The sequence below is a fragment of the Lissotriton vulgaris genome, chromosome 6 (genome assembly GCF_964263255.1).
Source record: "Lissotriton vulgaris chromosome 6, aLisVul1.2, whole genome shotgun sequence".
Taxonomy (NCBI): domain Eukaryota; kingdom Metazoa; phylum Chordata; class Amphibia; order Caudata; family Salamandridae; genus Lissotriton; species Lissotriton vulgaris.
In genome coordinates this window covers 1021095029-1021118281 of record NC_141694.1, presented here as the reverse complement: position 1 = coordinate 1021118281, position 23253 = coordinate 1021095029, and the positions used below count along the sequence as shown (strand labels likewise).

The 23253-nt window shown below is 50.4% G+C and overlaps 1 protein-coding gene across 3 annotated transcripts in view; it reads left to right on the top strand.

The window, feature by feature from the left end:
- The window catches only part of LYST (lysosomal trafficking regulator), a 4348576-nt gene that overhangs the window by 2419519 nt on the left and 1905804 nt on the right, over window positions 1-23253 (top strand). For all 3 annotated transcript variants that reach the window (XM_086927077.1, XM_086927076.1, XM_086927078.1), the window contains one exon: window positions 11094-11170. In XM_086927077.1, coding sequence (XP_086783203.1) covers window positions 11094-11170 — 77 coding nt within the window. The remainder of the gene's footprint in view (window positions 1-11093; window positions 11171-23253) is intronic.

Below are 23253 nucleotides of genomic sequence, written 5' to 3'. Positions count from 1 at the left end.
AAACGCCACCTTCGATCAGCCAACCACGCCCTCGCAGCCGTCCCCCGCATCCGAAGAGCGACGACAGGAGGAAGGTCCTTCTCCTACCTGGCCGCCAAGACCTGGAACTCCCTCCCGACCGACCTGCGCCTGACCCAAGACCACCTCTCCTTCAGGAAGAAGCTGAAGACCTGGCTGTTCGAGCAGTAGCGGCACCTCCCCCCCCAGCGCCTTGAGACCCTACGGGTATGTAGCGCGCTTTATAAGTGTCACTGATTGATTGATTGATTGATGAATTTGATGCACCATTATCGCACTTCACACATAACAAACTGGGAAACACCATCAACACCGTCCTTTCGGACTTGGATCTGCACATTGCTAACCATCCTGAAGCAGACCCAAATAAATTTACTCCGACCTACGTGGGCAGAGGCCATCAAACCACAGTAGACTTTATACTCCTTTCTCCAAGTCTGATGAATAAAGTTAAGGATTTCGGAGTCATTGCTAATCCCCTTAGTGATCACTCAGCCTTAACAATTAAGATATCTATGCCATCCAGCTACTCCCACAAACTGGAGATAGCGACCACCCTCACACAGAACAAAATTCAGGTTGGTAAACATAACGGATTCACAATCAAATGGGCAAAAATTAATCCCTCAGATATAACGAAAAAATTAATAACTCGGACCTACCCAAATATCGTAAAATGCCTGGACCTTGCATCAAGTCATAAGGAAGTCCTGATAAACTTCAAACTAATCTTAGATTCTATAAAGGACCTTCTTACCTCAAAACCCAAACCAAACCGTCCCACAAAACTAAAATGGTTTAATCATAATTGCACAGTTGCATTAACAAAATTGAAATCTGCACTCCATAACAAACCACGCGATGTAGCCCAGATTCAACTTTTAAGGCGTCAATATATAGGGGAAAGAAAGCTGAGAACTGCCCAACTTAAGCAAAAACTATGGGACGACCTTCACAAAGGCGCAGTCTCAAAAAACAGCGAGCTTTTTTGGCGCACAGTTAGAACTCCTTATCTCACAGAAACTGGCACCCCAAAAATAGAAGTCGCCATCGATGAAAACACATGGGTTTCTCATTTCGCAGAGATCTTCAAAAATACCTCACCAACAGACCCACTACCCCCAAAGGCCCAGTACCCTATTCTGGTTCCTTTTGATATCCCAGATCTCTTGGAGGCATTGCAGAACAGTAAACCAGGCAAGGCACCAGGTCCCGACGGGGTCCCAGTGGACTTCTTTAAAAGCAACCTAGATCTCTGGGCCCCCATTCTAACTAGAGTCTGTACAGCGGCCGCAAATGAGGGAATTCTAACCTCTTGGACCAAATCAATAATGGTCCCCATTTTTAAAAAGGGGGACCGCCAAGATGCAAAATGCTACCGGCCAATCTCACTGCTGGATTTGCTTGGGAAAGTAGTGGGGAGAGTGATTTTAGAGCGTCTTCAGCAGTGGAGTGAGGATCAAGGCATAATCTCTGACATCCAATTCGGCTTCCAAGAGGGCTTTGGCACACTAGAGCAGGTCCTTAACCTCACCCTAATAATGGGCAAATACACCCAGGCCATTCCAACTAAGATCTATATGGTCTTTGTCGACCTATCCGCAGCTTTTGACTGCGTCTCGCACGCAAAGCTGTGGAAGGTCCTAGCCCAACTGGGAGTAGACCTACCCCTCTTGGACTTCTTAAGAGAGCTCTATACTGGGGCAACGGCCAGAGTGCGCTTTGGCGTAAATGGAGAGCTGACGTCGCCGTTTGGCGTAGGGCGTGGAGTCAGGCAGGGTTGCGTCCTGGCCCCCTTCCTCTTCTCACTCTATACCAACGGTTTGGAGGGGGAGATGTTGGGGGGGGCTCAGGACCTTCCACGTATAAACCGCCGCCTGATTCCAGCCCTGCTCTATGCGGATGACGCTGTTATCCTCGCACGAACACCTCGCGAACTCCAGAAAGCACTGAGTAGGTACACGACCTTCATGGGCAATTTAGACCTAATGGTGAACGTGAAAAAAACGTTCGTAATGACAGCTGGTAGAGGGCAGAAAAGAACAAACCCCATACAGCTCAATAACCAAAACCTTGAAGCCACCCCTCAATATCCCTATTTGGGGGTCATGATAGACGACCAACTTAGCTGGAAACCAGCAGTGAACACAAGGGCACATTTGTTCAAGAGGTCAATTGCCGCTCTAACAACTTTCTCCCAGAGACTAGGCAAAAGGCCACCAGTGGAGCTACTAAAGATCTACAACGCCAAATGCCAGGCAATTGCAACATATGGTGCGGGAGTCTGGGGCTACACTGACACCAGCCCCATTCAGAAGGCAGAAAACGCCTTTTTAAGATTCCTATTAGTCACCCCCAAAGGTACCTCAACCTACGCAATGCATTTAGAACTAGGCATACCTTACATAGAGGACCTAATTAAAATAGAACCGTTGATGTTGTGGCGCCGCATCTGGAAGTCAGACAAAAATGCATTGACACAATCCATCCTTGCAGATTCAATGAACTTGGACAATTCCTCAAAAATAAAGTGGCTCCTATATGTTAGAAACTTTTTTAATGATCTAGGCTTTGAGAACTATTACCTGGATCCGGTATCCATAACAGACATCTCGAAAAAAGACCTCAAACAGAAAGCATTAAGACATCTGGAATCCTTAAGACTTGCATCCAACTCTTCAAAAACGGCAGTTATACATGCAAACATGATTCAAATAGCCTATGACATTCACCCGTACCTGGCACTTCAAACATCAACTTACGAAAGAATGTTAATTACAAGATTCAGGCTAAACACCTTTTTTAGAATGGTCACCTTTCCGTCACAAAACTGTTGGAATGCCACACTCCCCCCTTGTCCATGTGATGGCTTATCAACACAGTCCAACCTGCATGTGATTCTGCTTTGTAAATTCCATCAAGCCCACAGAAAGACCTGGCTACTACCGATATTAAGAACTTGGGGGTTGAGACAATGCAGACCCGCTCTCTTAAGACTGCAAATGCTGGAAACGGAAAACGTCTGTTATTTTGTTAGTAGTTTCTTAAAATGCATCGTGAAACACAGAAAGAACCTTTAAAAATCCTCGTCAAGCCCATTTTGAGCGGCATCTTGCACATTTTTTATTAACTCTTTTTTATCCATGAAATGAATTTTATATGAAATATTATGTAATATGTGTACTTCTGTAATGCGTGATATTACTTGTGTCTTTTATGGTTTTTCCATTGTGAATAAGCCGAATAAAGATTTTATATATATATATATATAGTGAGCACTTCTAATCAGGCTACAAATTCAACCAGCTTGCAGCTTGACCATTCATTGTTACAACCGCAGTCTTCTCATCATTAAGATTTTACAACATGCTCTCCATCTACTCCCAGATGTACCTCATTCTTTGATGGGTCTTGATACTAGCTGAGAAAACATTTCCCTGCTGTACATTTTGGTGTTTCAGACATATATATAGAAAGTATCCCCTCTTCAGGGAATGAGCTTGGCCAGAGGGACAATGTAGAAGTTAAAGATTTTTGATGAGATCCCTGAACTCTGGGACACTCCACAATCCAGTGGTAAATCAGAAGTAGTAAGTGAAGGGAGGCACACAGATAGAGTATTGCCAGTAAAAAGGCATAAAACCATGCCAATGCAGATCCAGTTACCCATGCAGCACATAGGTGCTCAATCAGGATATCATGGCCAGTAGTGTTAGATGCTTCTGACAGGTCTAATAATTTTGGGGCACTAAAACTGCCATCATCAGCAAACATCCAGTCATTAAAATTTTCTTGCCAACAACTGTGGAGCTTCTGCTGGTAGAACAGCAATGTATCTTTTTAAAAGTCCAGCTGCTGTAGGAAGTATAGTGCATTTTTCATGACTGCAGTGTTGGTAGATATTTTTCTCAAAAATGTGTTTCTACGGCTGCTTAAATTGATCGGCACCTCCTTATTTCATTTGAAAAGTTATATATTTATCTTAGAGGTTCTAGATTCAGTGCCTGCAATCATTTCAAAACTGATACTAGATAGGAGTCAGATGTACCCCTTTTAAATGCTGTCTGAATTTTTTTAGTATTGAATTCAGCAATGATGACTGCCTATGCAAGAAAGGTAAAGCAACTGAGTTGACTTTACATTTCATGAGTTTGCTTCCTCTGTGAACTTCTAATTGAGTAGCAAAGCTGCTATGTTCTCTGCATAAAGGAATAAATACTAAAATGTTTTCTTTATTCACTTGAAAATTGAGTTTTTGTGGGTTGTTTGCATGGATAATCCTATTTGTGTGCAAATTGTCCTTCTTGGCCATATTGTTCGCTTCATAATCTCTCACGGTTGTCTTAAAAAGTGGAATAGAAGAGTCATTATACAATCTATGCCAGTTAAGCTCCTCTTGGTGTATATTGGTTGTGTGTGTAGCCAATCGATAATTAAACCCCTGGGGAATTTACCCCTCCCCAGCACTGATGAACTAGAGAATGCAACTTCTTTCCTCCCAGAAGTTCCTGTGTTACTGTCATACTAATCAGTAGGAACAGTTTCCTGTTTTGCTGAACAACGTGAGGTGCAAACAATCCTCTACGACCAGGAAGTGAGTAGTTTACTGCTATCGACCACACTTACCCCTTCTCAAAATGGAGGTGCTGCTTGGGGAAGTGAAATCTGACAACATGGTTCAAAAGAGCCTGCTCAAATGTATTATATGTCCTAGTTATTACTAAAGGTAAATTATTTCCTAACTGCCAGTGGTCCCCTGTCTTTAATAATATGGTCCAGACACCATATTACAAAAAACCTCTACCAACAAAAAAAAAAAAGGTTCTCCCAAGGGAATACTACAACAAAACCACCCCAAAGTGAACATGAAGATTAGGAAAAGGACATTCTGTTCCCCCACAAAGACATGATGTTTAACAACATCATAGAAATCAAATTGGCATAGACCACCATGAGCAGGACTATTTATCCCTCTCTTAATTACTTCTTTCATAACTGCAGATTAGCAGTGCAACATGGTTATCCAATCACTTCCTATAACTTCGACTTTTTATTCCTCACTGTCTGTTGTTGAATAAATGATCGACAACCAATGCAAGAGCTCCTCATGCATCTTGTTTACTCCCATCATCTGCTTTGATCGAACTGGGAACATTGGTTGGGATATAGACTGAATCAAACGTGAAACCTGTTAGAATAGAGACTTCTATCCGCAGAATCCCTACGTTGTGAATTTCCCCAGGTGAGTGACTGGATTCAGATGATTTTCATAAATCCCTCACGAGTCAGTAGGTGGCATTGTGTGGCTTCAAGTCTGGTCCATCCAGCCCCAGATGTAATGTCAGGGCCACTGTATCAGTTCCTTTTTTTCTGCACCTTCAAATGTGGATCTGGAGCCTCCTCCCTCGAGTCTGTCAGACTGGACAGTTTTTCACAAAGGTTTCCAGTGTGCATAGTCCATGTCCCCTCCTAAAACAATAGGATTTAAACTGTGCAAAGACTGCCACAAGCAGATGTCAGTGACAGACCCACATAAGGTGTTTCTCTGGTGTCGGGCTCCAAGCACGATTTGGCTTCAGTGAGAAATGTGCCAAGATAAATATCGAAGCCATCTGTACCCATAATGCCAAGCTGTATGTCGCCGATCATCGACAGAAATTGAAGAATGTGTAGCCTTAATTGTCGATGCACGGATGTGCTCCAACTCATGGGGCTGATCGCGTGACTGTTTATCCTCAAAGTTGAGATTGTCAGGTAAATCTAAGAAACGAAAAAAAACAAGTAACAAAAGTCAAGTGATGGTTCTCCCATGCCACACTACTCCCATCGCTCTGAGTAGCATGACGCCCGAGGCCACAAACCCTGTCCCCGATCCCCAGAAATGATTCTGACCCTCATGCCTCTCCAGCTCATCTATCGAGGCCCTATGGTGAGGCAGCAACAGCTCAGAGAAATTAAAGAGGTTATAGAACACTCTTTGGTACCCAACCAGATCCCTATGATGCTCCTTTAGGCCCCAAGAATCTGAGGTAGCCTCCAGTCAGTCAACCACCAGTGGTTCTGCTCCTGTTGCCGACTATGCCACTTGCTCCTATGCCGACTGCAGCTTCCAGTTCAATGCCAATGCCTTTTATGGCACTGCAGCCCTGAACACAGATGCCAGAAGAAGATCTGATTGTCCTTTCAGGCTCCAAGGCGCACTTGGACTAAACTCCACAGATGTCTTTTCGATCTCACCTCTTTCCCCATTCTGACCACCAATCATTACTGCAATGCCTACATGGATTCAGAGATGATAATGACGATTCTAGCAATGTTTTTGATGATGGGAACTGATTTCTTGACTTACAGGAGGCCAGTGGTCTGGATACCTCTCCTGACATTGCCCTCCATCCTCCACTTCCAAATGTAGCCACAGAAGAATTTGCGTATTTTGCCACAGTGGTTAGGATGGCACCAGAAGAAGTGCACCACATACTACCCACCACTCAAGGGATAACCAATTTGTTGATGTAGGAAGCTGGCTCTGTATATACTATACCAATGTAAGGTATAGTGTGCACAGAGTCCAGTGGATCCCCAAAGGCTTACATAGGTAAAAGTAGATACTTTCTATTTGTGGTAGTGTGGGCGCGCTGTAAGGCTTTATCAGAGGGTAGCATTAAGCATTTATTGCACACACTCAGGCAAGAAATTATGTCAAACACTCAAGGACTGAACACAGACCAATTGTTTGTATCAAAAATATTTCTTCGTTGGATTTTATTTATAGAACCAAGCAGGACTTGGTACTGGTAAATGTGATAGTAGTTTTGAAGACTGGTGGTTAAAAAGCATCCTGGATGAATAATTATTTTTCTTATAGGTTTGTAAAAATGTGCAAATACAGTTGTGATTACTTTCCAGGATTACTTTTTCTCCTCAGTGTGATCTGCCTTGATATAACACTGGGGATTTTTCTGGATAAAAGATTGGTAGAACAGTTTTTTCTCAAAACACAGTTCCTTAGGTTTCAATACTAAAGACCCTCAACACTTAGCTGCACTAGAGCGGCCGGGTGCAAAGTGCTTAGGTCTGATTTTGCCTATGGAGCTAGGGGCCCGTCTGTTGATGGCTGCTCACGAGCAGCTACCTAGAGGTATGTTTAGGGCAAAGGGTGATCCAAGTTGGCACCCAAGGTGCACCCACAGTGGCACAGGGCCCTGTGGGTTTTAAGGAGGAAGCTCCGGTCAGAACAAACACTGCAGACTTGGGCACGAATAACTTCTAGAGGCAACCACTGGTTGGAGAGGTAAGTTGGGATATCTAGGGATGCCTGAACACAGTCCGTTGGGCCACACAAGGACGTGGGGTGTCTGGTGTAGGGTTGACTTTTGGCGTCTGATTTTCCTTACCGGCTCCGGTCGCAGTCAGGGGGATCCTCCACATAGAGGCTGCAGACATCGCCGGTTCAGTCTGTGTTCATCTTCCACTGCAGCACTGTGAATATACCCAGGGTAGTGCAAGGTATATTCAGGGTTATTGTCAGGCTTACCGGTTTCGTGCCGAACTACTCACAACACATGTCCTGGTGAGGTACATACAGGTGTGGCGGATGCTTTGGGGGGGGGGGGGGGTTAGTGAGCCACCTAGCTTGTACACAAGGGACCTTCACCTCCTACAGATGCCGCGGACAAGGGGTCAGATAAACCGGGCAGAACCGCTTGTGGTTCTTCACTCAGACCAGGGCAAAGATCCTTTTATTGCTGTGCTGTTCGCGCTGGGGAGGGGCACATTACAATGCAGACAAGGATGGGTCGTGGCGACTAGTGCCCAAAATCACTGGAGTACCAGCCTCTCTCCCAACTCACCCGTGCAGCAAACCATGGTGCAAGACACAAATCTTTCATTTCTTAGTGGCCACACCAGTGTGATGCGCTGCCACGCACACTTGTAATTGTGCCTCCCGCGATGCGCATGACAATCGACACCAGACCAGCCCCATCCTAAGGGTGAAGACCGTCCAGCCACGGACGTGGTGGAGACATCTGTGCACCGATATGAAGAGGCCACGGTGAGGTGCTGTCAGCTGGTGCAACGAACGACTGCGATGCGCGTAGGCTGTAGCCTTTTAATTATCAAATAAATACCTGACGAATCTGTAGTGCCACTGCTTGCAGGCTCCGCTGAGGGGGCCCCTGGAGCGCGGGGCCCCCCGCAACGCAGGGGCCCGTGTTACGCCCTGATTTCCATCCTCCCTTTCTTCCTTCATTCCATCTAGTTAAGGCCTAACCGCATCCTACGTTCCTGCCCAAGACCAGTCTTTATTTCTTCCTTCCTTCCTTACCATCTACCCTGACTTCCTTCCCTCCTTCTTTCCTCCCTTCGTCTCTCCCTCCCTTTCTGTCAGTGCTCCATCCCTTTGTCAGTTCTCCTTCCCAGAAGTCAGTCGCCCTGCTTCCACCTTGCTTCCCTTCCTTTTTGTAGACCACCTTCTCATCAAGACCTCCATTTTTAGCCGTTTGTTTGTTCATTTGTTTGTTTGCTCCTATCTTCCTTTCTTGCTTTACCGAGTCCTCATTCCTCCAATAGCCCAGTTCTTCCTCTGTCCTTTGCTAGGTCAGTCATCCTTCCTATAGTCCAGTCCTCCATTTCTACTTAATTCGTCTAAACATACCTCCCTCAATCCTTCTTTGCATTGCAGTGCTCAATGTCATTTTACCAGTCCCTGAAGCATTATGCTGCAAGAATAGTAAACTACAGACCATCATCGCTGAACGATTCTGTTGCAAAGCATAAAAACGCTCTGTTCTTGCTTTAGAAGTGTCCCCAGAAGTTTAAAAAAAAATCTTTGCGCAAGCACGAGACTGGCTTAAAATAATTAATATTCTTGGGCGCTGATTATTTGGGATAATACCACCCTTTTAACCGAGAATATTCACTGCACACCAGGCCAGAATGAATAGAGGAAAGCTTTTTCCTGTGGGGAGATGGAAGGAGACATGACTTTACTTAGTTGCTTGCAGGCTGGCTGCTTCGGTAGCGTCCATGGGGGGCAGGCTCGACAGGTGGTGCCGTTGCATGTGCAGTTTACACTGCGTACATTACCTACCCTGCCCCACCCTGCAGACCACTGCTGATTGCGCGCAGTCGGCGCACAAAATGTGCATGCCTAGCCTCTGTCTCTGAGGCCGAGGGCCCGTTTTAATAATGGCCTGTTGCTCCTGCAGAGAGCCAGCAATTGGAGTGCATGGGCGGCAGGCCATTGTCATTATTATAACATTCCTGCCGAGGGGCCCGGCACCGCGGGGGCTGTGGGGCCTGTGTTACACTCCTGTGCAGAGGGTGCTGCTTATTGGGTTGGTTTTGCTGCCTTATGAGTAGATTTTCTACTAGATGGGCAGCCTTCTGACTATGAACGGTTGCAACCACCCACGTTGGGGAAATCTCGTTGGGTGCCCTCCTAGCAATTTGCAAATTGCGCTAGGGGAAGTCAGATCTCATTCGAGCTCACTAACTGTTGGAAAGCCGCACTCAAGAAAAAACTCCACCACGCGGCTGTTGGCGAAATATTGCCTGGAACTTCGATATACCTGCATAACGTGGAGTGACTAAAACTCCGCCAACTTCGCGGCGGAGCAGAATTAATTGTCCATCCCTACCTACAAGTGCCAAGTTGTCCAGAGCAGCAGGATCCTCTCCTGTGCTAGCATCCGCATCCTAGGGTATGATGCTGTGTGTAGAGGTGAGAGAGCGAGCAGCACTGATCGGGCCCTGCTGATGTTTCAGGAACAAAAAATGGTGTTGCTGGTTAGAGGTTGGTACTCTGCTGCTGGAGAGAGTAGAGATGCCGCTCCTGCTGCAGGCGGTCACCTGGTGTAGCCCAGTCCTTATATCAGCTACTACTGCCAATGCCCCCCTCCTCCCTTTCCCAGTCGTTGGCGAAATCACCCCACAAATTAAGGCCCCATGGCGTGGCAGTAATCTACTGAGCCACCACCTTGATCCGTGGCTGGCTTTGCCTCTTCATTTACATCTTACTGAACAAGACTAAATGACTCCTCCTCTGAAGGATCAGTCTCAGAGTGTTAAAAAAAACAGGTCAGGTGCCCTTACTAATGAATAACTGATTCTGTATTCAGTGTCTGTTACTCCGATGTGATAGTTGTTCTGCTCTCGTTCATTGATCTCCTTGTCTGTTTATTTTTCACTTTCTTCATTAGGCCTGTCACTGCCACTTTCCTGTTTAAACACATTGCCTGGGCAGTCTCTTTTCTATCTTCCATTGGGACCATCCATCCACTTCATCCCTCGTTTTGTCTTGTAATCTGTTTTGATGACGTCTATAGAAAAGCACAACCTCAATCAACCCCCACCGTCTTCAAACTCTGCAATCCTCTTCTTTGGTGTGGTTTATTTGGGCTATTGCCCCGTTTATTATATTCTCACCGAACCCTTTTCTGTGAAATGCTCATCCTTAATTAAATGTGCTCTGCCGAATCGGCCTCATCCCCGCCTTCCTCTTGTACACGCCCTTCTCTGCGGCTGATGCCTACTTTTTATGGTTCAGATCCCGTATTTGATTTGGGAAATGGTTGCCTGTGTTCCATAGTTTCTCCTTAAGCACTCTTTATTGTTCTGTATTCCTGTTCTTGAAAAATAAAGACTTGTTAAAAAAAAATCATATTTTTGATCTTTGACTTTGGCAGTGTATCAAAGAAGTTGGCCTAACGGCTAGGGCGCTCGACCTCGGCCCTGGGGATCTGGGTTCGAGTCTCGGTAACAACGCCAAAACCTCCTGTGATTCTGGGCAAATCACTTAATCTCCCTGTGCCTAAAATGAATGTGTCCTAACTGGTGCTATGTAAAGCGCTCTGATACCCGATTCGGTTCGGGTCTATTTCGTGCTATATAAAAAACTCTGCCAAAAAAATACAAAAAGTGACTAGTTGCTAGATACCATGGTTGCAGACTTAAAATTATGCTAAATGAAAAGCTAATTTACTTATGTGCTTTGCTGGTTCACCTGTTATTTTTTGTTTACTTATTCTCTTCAGAGTTAGTAATCAGTGAGTGTCTTGTTTTTAACCTTTCAGGAGCAGAAAAAGTATGACACAGAAGAAACTGAAGGCAAAACTGCATGGTATAAGGCCATGTCAAATAATCAGCTAAAGTAAGAAACAAAGATCATTGCTGTTTTTGTCTTGATGTCTTGATAGTGCAAGTAAATTCTTCCCCATGGTTGTCACTTTTACCAGTGTAATTTATCTTATCTGGGAATGTAGGTACCTTGAAATCTTATAGGTTGCTAAAATATATACATAGATTTACCGGACAGATGCGAGTAGATGGCAAATATATTGTCTTTGTTTAAAACTCTTTTCATCTTTTAAAGTGTTAATATTTGCTTAATAGCCACTTAAATCTTTCAGTCTGCTTGTCTGCAGCGAAAACACAAGACTATTCTCATTCATTAAATGTTAGGCTATAACTGACTGCACTCTTCACAAATCACAGTTTGATTTCCTGAAGACTACCATAAATATCGGCTTTGCATGTTTTGCTGGACCTTTTTTTAAAAGATGTGCACAAAAGTAAATGTCATCTATGCTTTACAACTAGCAGCCTTGAATTGGGTCTCAGCCTTGTTGACTGTTTTGGGGTTTTTCTTGGATGTGAGTTCTGTGAGGGGCCCCACAATGCTGCCATAGTCCTTTACAAACCGCCGGTAGTACCCAGTGAGCCCCAGGAAGGCTCGGACCTCGGTTTGGGTGACAGGGGGTTGCCAGGCCTGGATGGCAGCGATCTTGAGCTGGAGGGGGGCCACCAGACCGCTCCCCACTTGGTGTCCCAGGTAGGTCACGGACCCTTGGCCAACCTGGCATTTGCTGGCTTTGATGGTGAGCCCGGCCTGCCGGAGGGCGTGCAGGACCACCCGGAGGTGGTGGAGGTGGTCTGCCCAGTGGCGACTGTATACAGCAATGTCGTCCAGGTAGGCGGCGCTGAATTCTTCGAGGCCCACCAGTACCTGGTTCACGAGTCTCTGGAAGGTAGCTGGGGCGTTTTTCATGCCGAATGGCATCACCTTGAAGTGGTAGTGACCATCCGGGGTAGAGAAGGCGGATCGCTCTTGGGCCCCGGGGGTGAGGCCGATCTGCCAGTAGCCCGCTGTTAGATCGAAGATGCTCAGGTAGCGGGCGGCCCCCATGCGGTCAATCAGCTCATCCGCCCGGGGGATGGGGTGAGCGTCGGTTCTGGTAACGGCGTTCAGGCCCCGATAGTCCACACAGAACCGGAGCTCGGGGGCAACGCCCGGGGCGGCAGCCTTGGGGACCAGCACGACTGGGCTGGCCCAGGGGCTGTCAGACGACTCGATCACTCCTAGAGCTAGCATATTGGAGACTTCGTTCTGGATGCAGGCGCGCACTCGATCCGGCACTCGGTACGCCCTGTGTCGAATAGGGGGGCTATCCCCGGTGTCCACGTCGTGAAGGCACCATGGGGTGACCCAGGGGATGAGGGAAAACAGGTCTGTGAATTGTAGCAGGAGATCTCGACAGTCTTGGCGTTGCTCTGGGGATAAGGCATCGGAGAGTCTGACCCCTTCCACTGAGCCGTCCTGCTCGAGCGTCCTCAGCAGGTCAGGAAGGGGCTCGGAGTCTTCTTCCGTCCCACTATCGGTAGCCATCAGGAGGCTGAGTTCTGAGCGTACGAAGTGGGGTTTGAGTCTGTTGGCGTGGAGGACCCGTAAGGGGTTCCGGGGGGACTCCATGTCGATCAAGTAGGTGACGGGACCCTTGCGCTCTATCACCTTGAAGGGCCCCGTCCATTTGTCCTGTAGGGCGCAAGGTTCAACCGGGGACATCACCCAGACTTGTTGTCCCGGTTCGAACTCGATGGAGGAGGCATGCTGATCATACCATCTCTTTATGTCCTCCTGACTGGCTTCAAGGTTGGCCTTGGCGAGTTCCCTGAATCGCCGGGTCTGGTTGCGGAGGGTCAGGAGATACTTGTATACATCCGGAGGAGTCTTCTGGGGGGCCACCTCCCACCCTTCTTTGACCAGGCTGAGGGGACCCCGGACGGGGTGTCCGTACAGGAGTTCGAATGGGCTGAAGCCCAGGGATTTCTGGGGGAATTCTCGGTAGGCGAACAGGAGGCACGGGAGCAGCACATCCCATTGGCGACGTAGGGGTTCTTCTAGGCCCATGATCATCCCCTTGAGGGTGCGGTTAAACCGCTCGACCAGTCCATTTCCTTGCGGGTGATAGGGGGTCGTGAATTTGTAGGTGACCCCGCACTGCTGCCAGACAGACTTCATGTATTTAGAGATAAAGTTCGTGCCCCTGTCGCTGACGACTTCCCGGGGGAAGCCCACCCGAGAGAAGATCCCCATCAGGGCTCGGCCTACCACGGGCGCCGTCACGGTCCGGAGAGGGATGGCCTCGGGATAGCGGGTGGCGTGGTCCACCAGTACCAGGATGAACCGGTGTCCTTGTGCTGTTCGGGGGTCCAGGGGCCCCACAATGTCTATTCCCACCCGTTCAAACGGGGTGGTGACGATGGGGAAAGGCTGTAAGGGTGCTTTGAGCTTTCGGCCGCTCTTCCCGCTGTCCTGGCAGGTTGGGCAGGCCCGGCAGTGGTTGGTTACATCATTCCGCATCTTGGGCCAGTAGAAGTGGGTCACCAGGCGGCTGTACGTTTTGTCATGCCCCAGGTGTCCGGCAAGGGGCACATCGTGTGCTAGGTTCAAGAGGAAGTCTCTGAAGCGGAGGGGGACCACCAGCACCCGGCTGGCCCCCAGCTCAGCAATCCTTTGCTCACTGTAGAGTAGGTCATTGTCCCAATAAATCCAGTGGGCCCGAGGTGTCTCCTGTGCTCTGGGCGAGGGCTTGCTGCCGGAGTCCCTCGAGGGAGGGACATGTTCTCTGCTCCTGTCGGAATTGTTCCTGGGTGGGGCCACCCTCTTGACGCCACTGGGCCAGTTCGGGAAGGTCCCGGAGCCGATCGAGTCCTTCTTTACTGTGTTCCTGAGAACTGGCTTCCAGGGTGGCTCCCTCTTGGACGATCGGGGGAGGAGACTCTGGCCATTCGGGTTCTTCGGGACTGGGGATGGCGCGGGCGGCCATGGACCGGGTCGCTACGCAGACCCATTCAGGGAGGCCCTGCATCCCCAGGTGCTCTCTTCTCTCGACGGCTGACCAGGGAGAACTTTCGAGGTCGTTCCCCAGGAGGCAGTCCACGGGGGCATCATCGCGGACAGTCACTTTCAGCAGTCCGGATACTCCTCCCCACTCGAAGGGGACGCAGGCCATCCGACATAGGCTTTCTGAGTTGTCGGCCGACCGTACTGGGCAAAGGATATTTGGTAAGATCTGGTCCGGGGTCACCAGATGGCAGCGGACTGCGGTCACACTGGCCCTGGTGTCGCGGAGGGCCTCAGCCCGGTGCCCACTGGCTGTACTTCTGCGTGTTGGCGGGAAGGGGTGCCCGCGGGATCAGGTCTCATTCCCCTAGGCAGACCAGGGACATGGCGGCTGGTTCCCACTCGGGCTGGTCTGGCTCGTACTCTTCGGTGCATAGGGGGTGCAGAGTGCATAGGGGGTGCAGAGTGCATAGGGGGTGTAGAGTGCATAGGGGGTGCAGAGGGCATAGGGAGTGGAGAGTGCATAGGGAGTGGAGAGTGCATAGGGAGTGGAGAGTGCATAGGGAGTTGAGAGTGCATAGGGAGTGCAGAGTGCATAGGGAGTGCAGAGTGGAGAGTGCATAGGGAGTGGACAGTGCATAGGGAGTGGAGAGTGCATAGGGAGTGGAGAGTGGAGAGTGCAGAGTGCATAGGGAGTGCAGAGTGCATAGGGAGTGCAGAGTGCATAGGGAGTGGAGAGTGCATAGGGAGTGGAGAGTGCATAGGGAGTGGAGAGTGCATAGGGAGTGGAGAGTGCATAGGGAGTGGAGAGTGCATAGGGAGTGGAGAGTGCATAAGGAGTGGAGAGTGCATAGGGAGTGGAGAGTGCATAGGGAGTGGAGAGTGCATTGGGAGTGGAGAGTGCATAGGGAGTGCAGAGTGTAGAGTGCATAGGGAGTGGAGAGTGCATAGGGAGTGCAGAGTGGAGAGTGCATAGGGAGTGCAGAGTGGAGAGTGCATAGGGAGTGGAGAGTGCATAGGGAGTGGAGAGTGGAGAGTGCATAGGGAGTGGAGAGTGCATAGGGAGTGGAGAGTGCATAGGGAGTGGAGAGTGCATAGGGAGTGGAGAGTGCATAGGGAGTGGAGAGTGCATAGGGAGTGGAGAGTGCATAGGGAGTGGAGAGTGCATAGGGAGTGGAGAGTGCATAGGGAGTGGAGAGTGCATAGGGAGTGGAGAGTGCATAGGGAGTGGAGAGTGCATTGGGAGTGCAGAGTGCATAGGGAGTGCAGAGTGCATAGGGAGTGCAGAGTGTAGAGTGCATAGGGAGTGGAGAGTGCATAGGGAGTGCAGAGTGGAGAGTGCATAGGGAGTGCAGAGTGGAGAGTGCATAGGGAGTGGAGAGTGCATAGGGAGTGGAGAGTGGAGAGTGCATAGGGAGTGGAGAGTGCAGAGTGCATAGGGAGTGCAGAGTGCATAGGGAGTGGAGAGTGCATAGGGAGTGGAGAGTGCATAGGGAGTGGAGAGTGCATAGGGAGTGGAGAGTGCATAGGGAGTGGAGAGTGCATAGGGAGTGCAGAGTGGAGAGTGCATAGGGAGTGGAGAGTGCATAGGGAGTGGAGAGTGCATAGGGAGTGGAGAGTGGAGAGTGCATAGGGAGTGGAGAGTGGAGAGTGCATAGGGAGTGGAGAGTGGAGAGTCCATAGGGAGTGGGGAGTGGAGAGTCCATAGGGAGTGGGGAGTGGAGGGTGCATAGGGAGTGCAGAGTGGAGAGGTCATAGGGAGTGCAGAGTGGAGAGGTCATAGGGAGTGCAGAGTGGAGAGTGCATAGGGAGTGGAGAGTGCATAGGGAGTGCAGAGTGGAGAGTGCATAGGGAGTGGAGAGTGCATAGGGAGTGGACAGTGCATAGGGAGTGGAGAGTGCATAGGGAGTGGAGAGTGGAGAGTGCATAGGGAGTGCAGAGTGCATAGGGAGTGCAGAGTGCATAGGGAGTGGAGAGTGCATAGGGAGTGGAGAGTGGATAGGGAGTGGAGAGTGCATAGGGAGTGGAGAGTGCATAGGGAGTGGAGAGTGCATAGGGAGTGGAGAGTGCATAGGGAGTGGAGAGTGCATAGGGAGTGGAGAGTGGAGAGTGCATAGGGAGTGGAGAGTGGAGAGTGCATAGGGAGTGGAGAGTGGAGAGTGCATAGGGAGTGGAGAGTGCATAGGGAGTGGAGAGTGCATAGGGAGTGGAGAGTGCATAGGGAGTGGAGAGTGCATAGGGAGTGGAGAGTGCATAGGGAGTGGAGAGTGCATAGGGAGTGGAGAGTGCATAGGGAGTGGAGAGTGCATAGGGAGTGCAGAGTGGAGAGTGCATAGGGAGTGGAGAGTGGAGAGTGCATAGGGAGTGGAGAGTGCATAGGGAGTGGAGAGTGCATAGGGAGTGGAGAGTGCATAGGGAGTGGAGAGTGCATAGGGAGTGGAGAGTGCATAGGGAGTGGAGAGTGCATAGGGAGTGGAGAGTGCATAAGGAGTGGAGAGTGCATAGGGAGTGGAGAGTGCATAGGGAGTGGAGAGTGCATTGGGAGTGGAGAGTGCATAGGGAGTGCAGAGTGTAGAGTGCATAGGGAGTGGAGAGTGCATAGGGAGTGCAGAGTGGAGAGTGCATAGGGAGTGCAGAGTGGAGAGTGCATAGGGAGTGGAGAGTGCATAGGGAGTGGAGAGTGGAGAGTGCATAGGGAGTGGAGAGTGCATAGGGAGTGGAGAGTGCAGAGTGCATAGGGAGTGCAGAGTGCAAAGGGAGTGCAGAGTGCATAGGGAGTGGAGAGTGCATAGGGAGTGGAGAGTGCATAGGGAGTGGAGAGTGCATAGGGAGTGGAGAGTGCATAGGGAGTGGAGAGTGCATAGGGAGTGGAGAGTGCATAGGGAGTGCAGAGTGGAGAGTGCATAGGGAGTGGAGAGTGCATAGGGAGTGGAGAGTGCATAGGGAGTGCAGAGTGCATAGGGAGTGGAGAGTACATAGGGAGTGGAGAGTGCATAGGGAGTGGAGAGTGCATAGGGAGTGGAGAGTGCATAGGGAGTGGAGAGTGCATAGGGAGTGGAGAGGCTGGCTTCAGAAAGAACACCTCGACCATGGACCAGATCTTCCGCCTTCTCCTCCTTTACTGGAAGACTGTCACCATAGAGGGCGGTAGACTGTACATGGTCTTCGTGGATCTGAGGTCAGCCTTTGACCTAGTCCCTAGAGGGAAACTCTGGGAGGTTTTGCATCAACTAGGAGTGCCCCCACACCTTCTCAGTACCATCATCAGGCTTCACGAGGACAACTATGCCCAAGTTAGGTGTGGGAGGGATGGTAAGCTCTCGGGCAAATTCCCTGTCCTCAGAGGAGTCAGACAGGGTTGCGTCCTGGCGCCAACCCTCTTCTGCCTGTTCATTAACAGTGTCATTCAACATCTTGACACTGTTGAGGACAATGATGCTCCGGTTTTGGCAGGCAGGAGGGTTCCGGCAATCATGTTTGCTGATGATACCCTCCTGCTTTCCAAATCCCCCATGGGTATCCAGAGGATTGTAGATGGCTTTGGTCTTTTCTGCCAGCAACATGGGTTGGAGGTCAACACAGAAAAGACTAAGTTTATGATCTTTAATCCCCCAGCGAGAACCAGACCCAACCCAAAATTGGGGGAAGTTAGCCTTGAGAGGGTCTCGACCTTTGTCTATCTGGGGGTAACTTTGCAAGAAAACCTGGCCTGGGACTCTCAGATAGCTAGATCAAGGTTGAAGCTATCCCAGCTAGCGGGTGCACTCCTTAAGGTTGCAAATAAATCCACCTTCAAGCCTGTAAGCCCAGCTATCGAAACCTACAGAACTCAAGCGAAGGCAGCAGCCATGTATGGCAGCGAGCTGTGGGGTTTCAAAGCTGGGAAGGCACTGCTAGCGGTGGAAAACACGTTTCTGAGACGCCTGCTTGCTCTCCCGAAGGGAACGCCACTGCTACCCCTAAGACTGGATCTGGGCTTGCACTCTATTGCTGAAGATCTTTTATCTAAACCCGTGAAGTTCTGGCATCGGATATGGTCCACCGAGGAACTACATCATTACAGGCAGGACCTTATCAATGTACTGAGGTTGAATGGCAGCAACAAAATCCCCTGGCTGGCTTTTATTAAATCAGAACTGTCCAGCCTGAATTTGCCAGACCTTTGGGATGACCCAGCTCAGGGTTGTCAAAGGATCACACGCAAAACTCTTGCCCAGCTGTACAAAAGCAAAAACTTGGCTGACATGGTGAATGCTCACAGCACCGGCACCCTTACGAATTGTTTTATGGAGTCCAAAAATTCTTACCTGTTTGAACCTTTTATGGATTTTATCTTTCCCTTGCTGGCGAGGAAATTGTTCCTGCAATGGAGGTTTGGCACACTTCCCACTAAAGTATTTACACATAAATGGCGCCCTGGGGATGACAAACTCTGTCCCTGCTGCAAAACCAAGAATGAAGATGACCTCCACATAATGTTTGTCTGCCACGCATACCGGAATCCCAGGAAGCGCTGGATTGCTCCGCTGTGTCGGAACCTGGGTTTTCGCGAATACCTTCAAGCATACAGGGTGATGAAAACAAATACCCTGGGACATATTGTGTTTGCGGTGTCGAAATTCTTAATGGCAGCTTGGTTAATAAGGGAAAAAATGATCCCCTGAACTGGTGCCCTACCCCATGCAGATCCTCTAGCCTTTTATACGTAAATATCTTAACATATGAATTCTATTTTACTGTGTATCTATGTATTGTATTTTATTGCATCTTTTATGGTCCACTGTGACCGAAATAAAGAATTTTTGGAATTGGAATTGGCATAGGGAGTGGAGAGTGGAGAGTGCATAGGGAGTGGAGAGTGGAGAGTGCATAGGGAGTGGAGAGTGGAGAGTGCATAGGGAGTGGAGAGTGGAGAGTCCATAGGGAGTGGGGAGTGGAGAGTCCATAGGGAGTGGGGAGTGGAGGGTGCATAGGGAGTGCAGAGTGGAGAGGTCATAGGGAGTGCAGAGTGGAGAGGTCATAGGGAGTGCAGAGTGGAGAGTGCATAGGGAGTGGAGAGTGCATAGGGAGTGCAGAGTGGAGAGTGCATAGGGAGTGCAGAGTGCATAGGGAGTGGAGAGTGGAGAGTGGAGAGTGCATAGGGAGTGGAGAGTGCATAGGGAGTGGAGAGTGCATAGGGGGTGCAGAGTGCATAGGGAGTGGAGAGTGCATAGGGAGTGGAGAGTGCATAGGGAGTGGAGAGTGCATAGGGAGTGGAGAGTGCATAGGGAGTGGAGAGTGCATAGGGAGTGGAGAGTGCATAGGGAGTGGAGAGTGCATAGGGAGTGGAGAGTGGAGAGTGCATAGGGAGTGGAGAGTGGAGAGTGCATAGGGAGTGGAGAGTGCATAGGGAGTGGAGAGTGCATGGGTAGTGGAGAGTGGAGAGTGCATAGGGAGTGGAGAGTGCATAGGGAGTGGAGAGTGCATAGGGAGTGCAGAGTGCATAGGGAGTGGAGAGTACATAGGGAGTGGAGAGTGCATAGGGAGTGGAGAGTGCATAGGGAGTGGAGAGTGCATAGGGAGTGGAGAGTGCATAGGGAGTGGAGAGTGCATAGGGAGTGGAGAGTGCATAGGGAGTGGAGAGTGCATAGGGAGTGGAGAGTGCATAGGGAGTGGAGAGTGGAGAGTGCATAGGGAGTGGAGAGTGCATAGGGAGTGGAGAGTGCATAGGGAGTGGAGAGTGGAGAGTGCATAGGGAGTGGAGAGTGCATAGGGAGTGGAGAGTGCATAGGGAGTGGAGAGTGCATAGGGAGTGGAGAGTGCATAGGGAGTGGAGAGTGCATAGGGAGTGGAGAGTGCATAGGGAGTGGAGAGTGCATAGGGAGTGGAGAGTGCATAGGGAGTGGAGAGTGCATAGGGAGTGGAGAGTGGAGAGTGCATAGGGAGTGGAGAGTGGAGAGTGCATAGGGAGTGGAGAGTGCATAGGGAGTGGAGAGTGCATAGGGAGTGGAGAGTGCATAGGGGGTGCAGAGTGCATAGGGGGTGCAGAGTGCATAGGGAGTGCAGAGTGCAGAGTGCATAGGGAGTGGAGAGTGCATAGGGAGTGGAGAGTGCATAGGGAGTGGAGAGTGCATAGGGAGTGGAGAGTGCATAGGGAGTGGAGAGTGCATAGGGAGTGGAGAGTGCATAGGGAGTGCAGAGTGCATAGGGAGTGGAGAGTGCATAGGGAGTGGAGAGTGCATAGGGAGTGGAGAGTGCATAGGGAGTGGAGAGTGCATAGGGAGTGGAGAGTGCATAGGGAGTGGAGAGTGCATAAGGAGTGGAGAGTGCATTGGGAGTGGAGAGTGCATTGGGAGTGGAGAGTGCATAGGGAGTGCAGAGTGTAGAGTGCATAGGGAGTGGAGAGTGCATAGGGAGTGCAGAGTGGAGAGTGCATAGGGAGTGCAGAGTGGAGAGTGCATAGGGAGTGGAGAGTGGAGAGTGCATAGGGAGTGGAGAGTGGAGAGTGCATAGGGAGTGGAGAGTGGAGAGTGCATAGGGAGTGGAGAGTGCATAGGGAGTGGAGAGTGCATAGGGAGTGGAGAGTGCATAGGGAGTGGAGAGTGCATAGGGAGTGCAGAGTGCATAGGGAGTGCAGAGTGCATAGGGAGTGCAGAGTGCATAGGGAGTGCAGAGTGCATAGGGGGTGCAGAGTGCATAGGGAGTGGAGAGTGCATAGGGAGTGGAGAGTGCATAGGGAGTGGAGAGTGCATAGGGAGTGGAGAGTGCATAGGGAGTGCAGAGTGCATAGGGAGTGCAGAGTGCATAGGGAGTGGAGAGTGGAGAGTGCATAGGGAGTGGAGAGTGCATTGGGAGTGCAGAGTGGAGAGTGCAGAGGGAGTGGAGAGTGCATAGGGAGTGGAGAGTGGAGAGTGCATAGGGAGTGGAGAGTGCATAGGGAGTGGAGAGTGGAGAGTGCATAGGGAGTGGAGAGTGCATAGGGAGTGGAGAGTGCATAGGGAGTGGAGAGTGCATAGGGAGTGGAGAGTGCATAGGGAGTGGAGAGTGGAGAGTGCATAGGGAGTGGAGAGTGGAGAGTGCATAGGGAGTGGAGAGTGGAGAGTGCATAGGGAGTGGAGAGTGCATAGGGAGTGGAGAGTGCATGGGTAGTGGAGAGTGGAGAGTGCATAGGGAGTGGAGAGTGCATAGGGAGTGGAGAGTGCATAGGGAGTGCAGAGTGCATAGGGAGTGGAGAGTACATAGGGAGTGGAGAGTGCATAGGGAGTGGAGAGTGCATAGGGAGTGGAGAGTGCATAGGGAGTGGAGAGTGCATAGGGAGTGGAGAGTGCATAGGGAGTGGAGAGTGCATAGGGAGTGGAGAGTGCATAGGGAGTGGAGAGTGCATAGGGAGTGGAGAGTGGAGAGTGCATAGGGAGTGGAGAGTGGAGAGTGCATAGGGAGTGGAGAGTGCATAGGGAGTGGAGAGTGCATAGGGAGTGGAGAGTGCATAGGGGGTGCAGAGTGCATAGGGGGTGCAGAGTGCATAGGGAGTGCAGAGTGCATAGGGAGTGGAGAGTGCATAGGGAGTGGAGAGTGCATAGGGAGTGGAGAGTGCATAGGGAGTGGAGAGTGCATAGGGAGTGGAGAGTGCATAGGGAGTGCAGAGTGCATAGGGAGTGGAGAGTGCATAGGGAGTGCAGAGTGGAGAGTGCATAGGGAGTGGAGAGTGCATAGGGAGTGGAGAGTGCATAGGGAGTGGAGAGTGCATAGGGAGTGGAGAGTGCATAGGGAGTGGAGAGTGCATAAGGAGTGGAGAGTGCATTGGGAGTGGAGAGTGCATTGGGAGTGGAGAGTGCATAGGGAGTGCAGAGTGTAGAGTGCATAGGGAGTGGAGAGTGCATAGGGAGTGCAGAGTGGAGAGTGCATAGGGAGTGCAGAGTGGAGAGTGCATAGGGAGTGGAGAGTGGAGAGTGCATAGGGAGTGGAGAGTGCATAGGGAGTGGAGAGTGGAGAGTGCATAGGGAGTGGAGAGTGCATAGGGAGTGGAGAGTGCATAGGGAGTGGAGAGTGCATAGGGAGTGGAGAGTGCATAGGGAGTGGAGAGTGCATAGGGAGTGCAGAGTGGAGAGTGCATAGGGAGTGGAGAGTGGAGAGTGCATAGGGAGTGGAGAGTGGAGAGTGCATAGGGAGTGGAGAGTGCATTGGGAGTGCAGAGTGGAGAGTGCAGAGGGAGTGGAGAGTGCATAGGGAGTGGAGAGTGGAGAGTGCATAGGGAGTGGAGAGTGCATAGGGAGTGGAGAGTGGAGAGTGCATAGGGAGTGGAGAGTGCATAGGGAGTGGAGAGTGCATAGGGAGTGGAGAGTGCATAGGGAGTGGAGAGTGCATAGGGAGTGGAGAGTGCATAGGGAGTGCAGAGTGCATAGGGCGTAGGGAGTGGAGAGTGCATAGGGAGTGGAGAGTGGAGAGTGCATAGGGAGTGGAGAGTGCATAGAGAGTGGAGAGTGCATAGGGAGTGGAGAGTGCATAAGGAGTGGAGAGTGCATAGGGAGTGGAGAGTGCATAGGGAGTGCAGAGTGCATAGGGAGTGCAGAGTGCATAGGGAGTGCAGAGTGCATAGGGCGTGCAGAGTGGAGAGTGCATAGGGAGTGGAGAGTGGAGAGTGCATAGGGAGTGGAGAGTGCATAGAGAGTGGAGAGTGCATAGGGAGTGGAGAGTGCATAAGGAGTGGAGAGTGCATAGGGAGTGGAGAGTGCATAGGGAGTGGAGAGTGCATAGGGAGTGGAGAGTGAAGAGTGCATAGGGAGTGCAGAGTGGAGAGTGCATAGGGAGTGGAGAGTGGAGAGTGCATAGGGAGTGGAGAGTGCATAGGGAGTGGAGTGGAGAGTGCATAGGGAGTGGAGAGTGCATTGGGAGTTGAGAGTGGAGAGTGCATAGGGAGTGGAGAGTGCATAGGGAGTGGAGAGTGCATAGGGAGTGGAGAGTGCATAGGGAGTGGAGAGTGCATAGGGAGTGGAGAGTGCATAGGGAGTGGAGAGTGCATAGGGAGTGGGGAGTGCATAGGGAGTGGAGAGTGCATAGGGAGTGGAGAGTGCATAGGGAGTGCAGAGTGGAGAGTGCAGAGTGGAGAGTGCATAGGGAGTGCAGAGTGGAGA